The sequence below is a fragment of the Macaca mulatta genome, chromosome 3, assembly GCF_049350105.2.
Source record: "Macaca mulatta isolate MMU2019108-1 chromosome 3, T2T-MMU8v2.0, whole genome shotgun sequence".
NCBI lineage: Eukaryota > Metazoa > Chordata > Mammalia > Primates > Cercopithecidae > Macaca > Macaca mulatta.
The window spans coordinates 146,511,104-146,522,035 of record NC_133408.1 but is presented as its reverse complement, the minus strand read 5'-3'; the positions used below and the strand labels follow the sequence as shown (position 1 = coordinate 146,522,035).

The 10,932-nt window shown below is 37.0% G+C and overlaps 1 protein-coding gene across 4 annotated transcripts in view; it reads right to left on the bottom strand.

The window, feature by feature from the left end:
* Positions 1-6,830: 6,830 nt before the first annotated feature.
* Positions 6,831-10,932, bottom strand: part of PIK3CG (phosphatidylinositol-4,5-bisphosphate 3-kinase catalytic subunit gamma) — a 41,235-nt gene continuing 37,133 nt past the window's right edge. For 3 of the 4 annotated variants that reach the window (XM_015134598.3, XM_015134599.3, XM_077994748.1), the window contains exon 11: positions 7,310-8,021. In XM_015134598.3, the coding sequence (XP_014990084.1) occupies positions 7,743-8,021 (279 nt within the window). In that variant the 3' untranslated portion in view covers positions 7,310-7,742. 4 annotated transcript variants of the gene reach the window in all.

The following is a 10,932-nucleotide window of genomic DNA, read 5'->3' as shown; positions in this document are numbered from 1 at the left end:
TGTGAAAGAAGCTGGGCACAAAAGACTACATATTGTAGGATTCCATTTATATAAAATCCTAGAAAATGCAAAGCAATTCGGTGGTTCTTAGGGGTTAGAATTGACTGCAAAGAGGTATGAGAGAACTTTCTGGAGTGATGGAATTGTTCTTTATCTCGAACATAGTGGTGGGTGTATGGGTTTATGTATTTATTAAAACTCATCAAATTCTACATTTAAAATTGGTGAAATTTGTTCATACAATCTTCCATAAAGCTGATTCAAAAGGCAAATGGGAGTTGGTAGCATTGTCAGTTGATTCTAGCTTCTCTCATTTTCTTTAAGCCCAGAACCCAGGAACTAATTTGCATTGATTAGAATAACTCATCAGAGAAGGATGCTATTTAGAAGATTCCTTGGTATCTGATGTTGACAGAGAATTGAAATTATTTCTCCTTTGAAGTCCTACTGAGAAGATACTGTACTTAGAAAATTGTTAAGATTTTCATCATTCAAAGTACTCCTAAAAGTCACACTCCAAGGGTGATGCCATTGAACTTTTGGCTTTAATTTCTTGAGTTATTTTAGCCTTCTTTAAAAAGAATATAGAAATGATAACGATCACTTATTGAGCATTAACTCTTGGCCAGAATTCTACTTAATGCTTTACTTTCATTATTTCAATTAATCAGCACAGTAATTCTGTAAAGCAGGTATGTACTGTCCTCCCCAGTTTACAGAGGAGAGGGCTGAAACTTAGACAACTTGTTCAAGTGACAACTGGTACTTGAATTTGGAATGATCTAATGCTAAAGCCACTTCAACCACTCTTTACTTCTATCTTACCTATTAACTGCTTCTGCAGTGTCTTGCTCAGGCTCTAAAATAGATTATCCCCGAATTGCTGGCTTAAGGTCACCTTGTGTCCACAGCCACATATGCTCACTCTGCGTTTTCTCCAGGATCTCACGAGTCTCATACATCTTTAATTCTACACAGATTAAAGTAATCAAATCCATCTACGTGCTGAAAGCCTGCAGAATGTGCCCTGCCACTTTGAGCAGACAGTGCCTGAGCAAGGAGTTGCTTCAAAAATGAAGAACTGTCTTCTCTGAACCATAGACTGGGGAGAGCAGATGCTGGGAGAGGTCAGGGATTTGGCAGTGATGTGTGGCCATGGGATTTGACCGGAGGAAGCCCTCAGTAGTAACAGGGCATTTTTTTTCCTCTTTCTTTTTGTTATTGTTGTTGTTGTAGAACAGGGTGCTTAGTGATGCAAAGGAGAGGTACAGAGTAGAGGGTTCTGGGACCAGCATAGCTTTGGCCACCATATACATCTGGTGATGGGAGGTGCTGTGTAGCTACAAACCTTGCACACAGTGGTGGTAATGATGGGTGGCTCTCTGCCAGGTAGTAAGGACCCATTTTAACTCTTATGTGTAATCAAAAGATTCTGAGTTTGATTCTCTGAGTATAAAACTTCTCAGATGGCTGTCCATCTGCTGTGAGAGGCAGAGAATTGCCACTGAGGTGCTGCAATGGACTCTGTGTTCCTTGGTATATCCCTGTGCCCCATTGCAGCCCCCAAGACAGATGCCAAGTGCATTATGGATGCAGACTCAGAGTCCAGCCCCAGAGAGAAAATTCTTATCCAAAGAGCAGGCAATGAGCTTTACTCACTCATACTAATGAGCAAATGCTTAGAAAAGAATCTGACATTCATGAGAAGTGAAAATGAAGCTGTTTGCACCTCCAAGGGGGACCTCAGATGTGAGCTAGAGAGCTCAGCATGGCCAACTGGCTACACGAGGTCTGCAGAGCTGAGAAGAGCTGCACCAGCCAAGGCATCCCTCACTGATTAATAGACGACATCCTTAGAGGCTCTTCTTCTCCAAAAGCGTTGCTATTTTATGGGAGAAATCAAGGTCGGCCTTAGCAGTACAACAGATCACAACCAGGTGTGGCTGGTAAAGCAGGAAACTTTTACATGGACATTTTTACACCAAGAAGTTCTGACAATAGCTTTGATGCCACTACTTAATAACTATTGACTTCACATAATTTTTTCCTTTGAGAAACAAATTTTTCTGAGCTTTAAATGAGTTATGATGTAAGCTAAATGATGGAATTATTATACAGACTGTATTGTTTTCAAAACGAAAAGATGTAACCTTTTCTCCTTATAAAGAAATTCAAATAATAGAAAGTCAAGTTTCCTAAAACTTCCTAAAAAAAAATGCGAGGTAAAAAAAAAAAATCACTATTGGTCAGACACGGTGGCTCATGCCTGTAATCCCAGCACTTTGGGAGGCCGAGGCGGGTGGATCACCTGAGGTCAGGAGTTCAAGACCAGCCTGGCCGATGTGGTAAAACCCCATCTCTACTAAAAATATAGAAACTAACCGAGTGTGGTGGTGGGCACCTGTAATCCCAGCTACTCGGGAGGCTGAGGCAGGATAATTGCTTGAACCCAGGAGATGGAGACTGCAGTGAGCCTACACAGTGCCACTGTATTCCAGCCTCGGTGACAGAGTGAGACTCCATCTCAAAAAAAAAATTACTATTAACAGTGTGGTGTAAATACATCCTCCCAGCCTTTTCATGCATATATAAGCCTACATTTTAACTCAAATATAATAGCATAATACAGTCCTGTACCCACCTTTTTCACTCCTCAGTATGTCATAGATCTATCTACGTAGATCTCAATACATTTTGATCTAATTTATCTTTTCAAAGTCTTCATTGTGAGTCCACTGTATGGATGTAATTTCAATGTAATTTCAGTCTCCTACTGAAGGACTTTTAGGCTATTTTGAAATTTGGTTATTATAAAGAATGGTGACAACTATTTTTGACCATAAGTCTTCCCACACTTGCACAATAATTTCTGAAGGATAAATTCTTGAATGTGGACTTGCTGGGTCAGAGAACAGGTACCTTGATTTTGATAAGTTTTGTCAAAATGCCATGCATGAATTTACCAAGTTGCACTGCTTTCAACAGTTTGATAGAGTGCTCTTTCTCTAAAATTAGTACCCATTCTGGACTTTACCAATCTTTACTAAGCTGATAGGGAAAAGAGACTTAAATTATTTTAATTTGCATTTATTTTATCAATCATGACTTGGGGGTCTGCTGTCATAAGTTTATTGGCCACACATATTTCTTTTCCTGTGAATTATTTTCTGATAAGGTATTTATCTTTTACTTATTGAATTATTAGACCTTTTTATAATATATTAAGAATATTAGCACTTCACATATTTTGCATGCAATCTTTTTGTTAACAGCAGAAAAGAGATTTACTTACATAAACTCTGTGGTCCCCCTACTAAAAAATAAAAGCCTCCACAAAATTTTTGGTTATTGACACTATTTTAGTTCCCTAGGGATCCATAACAAAAGTGCCACAAACTGGTGGCTTAAAATAATAGAAACAAATTCTTTCACTTCCAGAGGCTAGAAATCCAAAATCAAAGCACTGGCAGGGGCTTCTAGGGGCGGATCCTTCCTTGCATCTTCCAGCTGCTAGTAGCCCCAGGTTGTTCCCTGGCTTGTAGACGCATCTCTGCCTCCATCACATGGCACTCACCTTGGATGTTACTTGGATTGGGGCCACTCTCATAACTTTGCCTTAACTTGTTTATATCTGTTATGACCTTATTTGGAAACTATGTCCAAGTAAGGTTACATTTCAGGCACCAGGGTTGAGACTTCAACATATCTTTCTGGGGGACAAAGTTCAACCCACAACAAACATGCACCCATTATGAAGTATCAGCTATCGCTAACATATTATAAACATGGTAAGGACCGGGACTAGGTCAATCTTGCTCCATATTTGAATCCCCAGTATGTAGCACAGCGTCTGGTAGGTAGTGGCCCCTCAGTGATTTTTTTTTCTTTTGAGACAGGGTCTTGCTCTGTTGCCCAGGCTGGAGTGCAGTGGCGTAATCATGCCTCACTCCAACCTTGACCCTCTGGGCTCAAGCAGTCCTCCCACTTCAGCCTCTTGAGTACCTGGGACTACAGGCATGTGCCACTACACCTGGCTAATTTTTGTATTTTTTGTAGAGACAGTGTTTCACCATGTTGTTTCCTAGGCTGGTCTAGAACTCCTGGACTCAAGCGATCCGCCCATCATGGCCTCCCAAAGTGCTGGGATTACAGGCATGAGCTACCATGCCTGGCCAAGGTGTGTGTTTTATGTTCCCCAGATACCTGTCCTGAAATGAATCTTTGAGAATATGCAGACAAGCACCCAAACTAGAACCAAATTTATTGACCAGAATTATTGGGTTGGATGAAACAGAAAATAAACCAACAGAACACTTAAAAATACAAGTTTATTTTCTTTATATTGTTAAGTCTAATTATCAATTTATTTCAAAATCATGAAAAGCAGAGCCTAGCATACCAAATGCTAGGTCAGATTTGCTCTGGAAACTTACTTTCTAGATAATTTTTTGGACTTACTTAAAAAATAATTAATTTCCATTAATAGAGCACTAACAGCCTCCAACTTATACTGCAGAATTCCTATATGTAATCTTTTTTAAAAAAATTAATCACCTGAAAAAGATATATTTACTACAGTTAAGTTTTTAAGTCAAGAGTTTTCTCTGGGAATTGATATATTTTATCTATAATGTCTCCACTTCCCCATACTTTCATCAAAGTATCACTGAAGCAGTCAAAGGCAGTCAAAGGCAGGGGTAGGTCTACAACATCTGCTTAGGTTTATTTCAGTGAACATGGTTCCAGTCTAAGGGCAATGGGCCACTGTTCTAGGTCCTAATGTACAGCCATAGAGATGAGGTATTTTGATTTGAACAGAAGCAACATTTTGACCCAGGCACTATATTTACTCATGCAGACGTGGTAGACCATGTGTGCTAAACTGAACACCAAAGCCATCATTCAGACGCACACAGTGCTGGTCTCATGGACCCATGCAGTCACACAGAGCCTCATGCTCAGAAGGGCACTGTGCTTGGTGTGACAACTGCTGTTACCATCTTGAATTTCTTAATAATTTTTGAATGATGGGCCTGCATTTTCATTTTTCACTGGGTTCTGCAAATTATGTTGCCAGTCCTAGATAAACATAAAAGTTGGTTTGGCCTGATTCATCTGACTTGTGATCTGTGTTTTCATTTGGCATTGAAGATAGAGCTGTGGGTAGTTCCCAGCAGCAGGATGATTCTAGTTCTAGAACATTTTCAAAGGTATAGAAGTTGTTGGTCATGTAATTCACCAGGAACAGTAAAGGAAGGAAGCCCACAAAGATGATTTTTATTTATGTGTAAGATTATAGAGCTGAAATTATCCTCTTTGGAATATGGAAGAATCAAGCCCAACTGTGAGATATATATATATGTGTGTGTGTGTGTGTGTGTGTGTGTGTGTGTGTATTTATATAGGCATAATGAAAGAACTGGTTCATTTGAAGAGGAAATATGTATGCACATGTGCCAATAAGCTAAATATAAATATATTCCTCTCTAATCTTTTTTTTTCATCATCAAGAAATTATTTCAGCAATTCAAATAAAAAGAAGAATCTGTACAAGGTCTGAGCTTGGCTATTGTTTATCAGAATAGTGAAAACATCCTCTTCTGAATTAGAAAGTACTCTTCCTGCCTTTCTTCAAAAGAATAGTAGGGAATAGTTGGTCCAGAAGGGCCACAAAATGTTTATCCTCCATTTACAGACAGGAATAAACATTTCATTATAGGGCATGGTCCTCTGTACAGGCGGGTAGAGTGTGATTTTAAAAGAACAGACAGGTTGCCAAAGAAGAGGAGTTTTTTTCTAGATACCTGTGAGACGGGAAAAAGCTCAAAGGGCAAGGAAGAAGAATCATCTAGACCTTCAAAGGCCACGCAGGGCTTCCAGCTCTGGCTGTGAATTAGAATCACCTAAAGAATCTAGAAAAATATTGATGTCTGGGCCTCATCCCACAGTAATTAAATTACAACCTGGGAATGGAACTCAGCCAAGGGTGTTTTTATTTTTTATTTTTTTTGAGACAGGGTCTCGCTTTGTCATCCAGTCTGGAGTGTAGGGACATGATCATGACTCTCTGCAGTTTCCACCTCTTGGGCTCAGGCAATCCTCCTGCCTCAGACTCCCGAGTACCTGGGACTACAGGCACACACCACTATACCCAGCTTTTTTGTTTGTTTGTTTGTTTAAAGAGATGGGGTCTCACTGTGTTGCCCAGGCTGATAAGGGTGTTTTTAAAAAGTGTCCCTGTGGATTTTTCTTTGCAGCCAGGCTTAGGAACCACTGGGCTTTTGCACACATTGAAAAAAAAAAAAAAGTCCGGACTACCTCAAAGTCAAACAGGTATCTATTTTTAAAATTAAAAAATTAAGTATATATTTATATCTGATTATACTTAAACATAGACACTGTTAACATAGAGTTTTTTTCTATGTAATGTATTAACTACAGGTAATTACACAATATTTTATAAATAATTTAATGGTCTCTCTAAGGTTAAACAATACCTCCAATAAATAACAATAACATTTAAGAGATGAAAATATTTTTAAAGTAAGATATCTCAATTATTTTTAGGAAATCTGAAGGATGTGTCAAAGTTTAAAAGTCCTTTAAATGGGAAATGGATAAGACAAGTAGTGTTCTTCCTAACTTGGAATAGTTTTAAGATATCAAATATCTTCTTCCATTAAAAAAAGAAGAAACTGTTCAGGTCAAAGTTTAAAATTAAGGTATTTGGAAACTAATTCATATTTTCTAGAATGCCTCCTTTAATAAGACACTTAAAAAATCACTAAACATCTTTACAAATAAGTACCTAAGATTCTAATAATTCTTGAGAAATAATTCTTTTTCAACTAATTTTTGAGTTCTAGAGTAAAAGTGTTCTTGAAGATTCCACAAGTCTGTAAAGAGTTGTGGGAGCATCGCAATTGATGAAAGAGGGAGGCAGGGAAAAAGGAAGAGAAGAAATGTCAGGCATAAAAGGGGCCCTGTAGTTACAACCTGCTGCCATGCAGGAGAAAGCTATACTAATCATACTAGATAACTCACTCTTGTGGACAGAGTTGACACAAAAAGTCTCATCTCTCTTTTTTCATATTCATAACCCTGGAATAAGACCAGCAGAGGAAGGTCAAGGCACAGCGGTTCGGATTTCCCCTGTTGTGTTTGTGTGTTTTAGTTGTACGTGATAAAACAACTTAATTGCAAAAGACACTGAAAAGACTAACTCGCTTTCCTTGCTTTTAGCACACCACTAACACCTGCAGACACTAAGGAGCTGTTTGGAACCATCATTTAAGGAATGAGACAAAGGTTACAATGATTACATCTTTTTCTTTAAAGAGCTTGAGGAACACAAAGATAACCAAAATTGAGACTAAACCCAGATGAAAATAGATGTCATCAATTATTCCAAAGAATTTCCAGAAGCACTCAATAGTAAGATAGTCAAAATATCAGGGACAATAAGGAAGTCATTAGTCTGTTTAAACCGAGAGTATACTCCAAAGCCACAGACAAATGAGAAAAAACAAACCTGCAAATAATCCTATCACTGGACATTGCTTAACCAAACAATCAGCAATGCCAACATCTTTTCTCCAGGGAAGAGTTCAGGTAGGAAAAGAGCTATACTTCTGAAATGCCAGCTTTCACAATGTGTATTGCATTTGAAATCCAAGTTCGATGATTGCTCTGCTAATTTAAACCATAGAACACTAACTTGTTTTTGATTCTAGCCTAAAGTATTAGGCTGAATGTTTTTCTCCTTGTTTGATGCCAAGAACAAGATGTAGAAACCAATTAAACTGCACAGTCCATCCTTTGTCTCTGCACACTTCGATCTGATCAAGAAAATACTTTTTAGCATCCTCCTCATTTTTCCCCACTGTGAGGGCATCCCGGATATATTCAATGTCTTCTTTGCTTGTTAACTGGGGCATTCCGGTCATCAGCATCATGGAGAACAGGATGATCAGTAGGTTTGTGTGATGACGAAGGGCTAGATAAGCCTTAACACAGGTGTCCTGCATAAAGGAGAAGAAAATGCTGTTACTGTTGTTATGGTAACTAACAAGTAGGCGGAAGATTACAGGGATGTAGTGAAATGTACATAGCATTACCTGTCCATGAAGAGAAACCATCACAAACAAGGTAGGTCCCTGCCTCTGATGAGAAACTGTTTTTATAATCTCTTAAATACTTTCGTGTAGTTGTGTATATCCAGGGAGTGCTCAAGGAAAACTAATTGATACAGACAAGTTTCATCTTATTTCTTACTCTACCTTTTAAATTCGGTTTTTTTCCCAAGAGATTGAGGGTAGAAATTTCTGTAATTTCCGAAGAGCAATGAGTCAGCTTTTGAACATCATAGTGGAATCAATAAACTTTATGTAAGTGTAAATAATGTTTGCCAAGAACTAATGAAATCCATAGAACTAATGGAAATGTGTTTGAGATGTAGTTTTCATCTTTATTTTATACTCTGTTCAAGTCTAAGAAAACAGATGAATTAGCTTTTCACTGTCTGATAATCAAAATTGTTACATGAACTTTGAAATTTTAATACAAATTCTGAACACTGAGTGAGAGAGAGGGCTTTAAAAAATGCCATGGCTGATGGCTCATCAAAAAGCTTTGTAGCAGGTGATACAGGTGAGTTAAGTCTGCTTATTAAGCAACAGGTACGATTATGTCATTTAAATTGTTCCAAAGCACAGAAAAATGCAAGTCTCAATTTTACAACAGGAGAATAACCCAACCTTAATACCATAACTTGACAAAGATAGTATACTAAAGAAAACTAAAGTTAGTGATTATATATATAAATATTTCAAATAATATTGAGTATAATGTTAAAAGATTAATACACCATAGCCAAATAAGGTTTATTCTAAAGCTGAGGGATTAATTCACCATAAGGTACTATGTTAACATCTATTTTTGATTTAAAAATATATGATATCATATGTCATTAAAATATAACAACGTGAAGAATTATTTGAAATTATAAAAATAATTCTAAATAATGAAATACCAGAAAAAGAAGGATAAAATCAGAAAAGTGGGCCGGGCGCAGTGGCTCACGCCAGCACTTTGGGAGGCCAAGGTGGGTGGATCACTTGAGGTCAAGAGTTCAAGACCAGCCTGGCCAACATGTGAAACCCTGTCTCTACTAAAAATACAAAAAAATTAGCAGGGCGTGGTGGCAAGTGTCTGTAATCCCAGTTACTTGGGAGGCTGAGGCAAGAGAATTGCTTGAACCCAGGAGGTAGAGGTTGCAGTGAGCTGAGATCACACCACTGCACTCCAAACTAGGCAACAGAGCAAGACTCTGTCTCTAAATAAATAAAATAAAATCAGAAAAGTAAAGGTAAACTTATTATTTACAAATGACCTAATTGTCTTGTAACACTGAAGGAAAAAAATAAAATATTACTGTAACTAGTTTTTAATAAACTAGCTTTTTATAAAAATTAATAAATAGAATGCTGTAAATAGGATCCACAAGTTGGAAAGTAAAATGCAAAAACAGATGCTATAATCAATGGTAACAACAATAGCATGATTCCTAGGACTAACACATAAAACATGTAGAACCTATGTTTTTATAATTTTTATAATTTGTAATTTTTATACGCTTAAAAAATTATAAAACTTTAATCTCTGAAGAGCAATGAGTCAGTTTTTGAACATCTCTCAGTGATGAGACTGCTTATAATGATATAAATTATTCTTAATCTATAAACATAAAATTTCAATACAAATTCTTATTGGGTGTTTAAACTCAGATATGGTTTAAAGTTCATCTGAAATAATTAAGGCCTGAGAGAACATTTTGAAAAAGTATAATAATGAAAAGTAGTACTTGCCAAACCAGATATTAAGCCATTTTATAAAACTACATTATTAAAAACAGTGTGAACCAGTATCTATTTTTCTCCCAAAAAGACAAGAAATTTTGTGGAACAGAAGGGAAAGTTCAGAGACATACTTAAATACATAAATATGATATATAATACAGGTGACTTTTCAAATTAGTGGGGAAAAGATCTATTATTTGATAAATGGGACCAGGACAAGTAGCTCATCATTTGCGGGAGAAAATAAAATTCTACTCCATGTGATATACCAAAAATAAATTCCAGATGAATTAAATGTAAAAAGGGAAAATATTTAAATATTCATGGAGTGGGAAAGGACTTCATGAAGATGACTTCCATGGTGGACTTTATGAGGAAAACATGGTGAGACTACAGGAACTTAAAACTTTTGAGAGAAAAAAAGCTATACATAATATTAAAAGAGGCTTAATGACAAAAGAAAATGTATTTGCAACATGACAGATCACTCTTTCAACCCCAGCCCCCTAATAGTTCTTAAAAATTAATAAGAAAGAGATAGTTGGCTAGAAATACAGGCCCAAAACAACAAAACTTCACACTGTAAGATATAAAAACGGATAAACCTATGAAAAAATACGCAACTTCATTAATACTCAAAAAAATGTAACTTAAAATGAGATGGAAAATTTACCTACAAACTGGACTTTTTTTTTTTTTTTAGTCTTTTAAGGACAATATCCAATGTACACGTTTTATAAACTGATGGTAGATAGGAATACATATAATGTTACCACTAGATAATTTAATTAACATGCATCAAAAGTTTTAAAGTGCTTATAAATGTTACATAAGTTAATTGTGATGGTTGTTACATGACTGATGCATTGGTCAAAATTCATAGAACTGTACACCTAGAAAGGGTGATTTTACACCTCCAGCAAGCTGCAGTTGACCCAAGGAGAGGAGGCCAGTCTGTCTCCTGTGCGTCCCACACATCCCCCACACTGCTTGACAAAAGACAGGAAACCCCTGGCTTGGGCCAATAGCACAGACTCTCCATCCTGGGCTGATTGCACTGAGCCACTGCTGATCT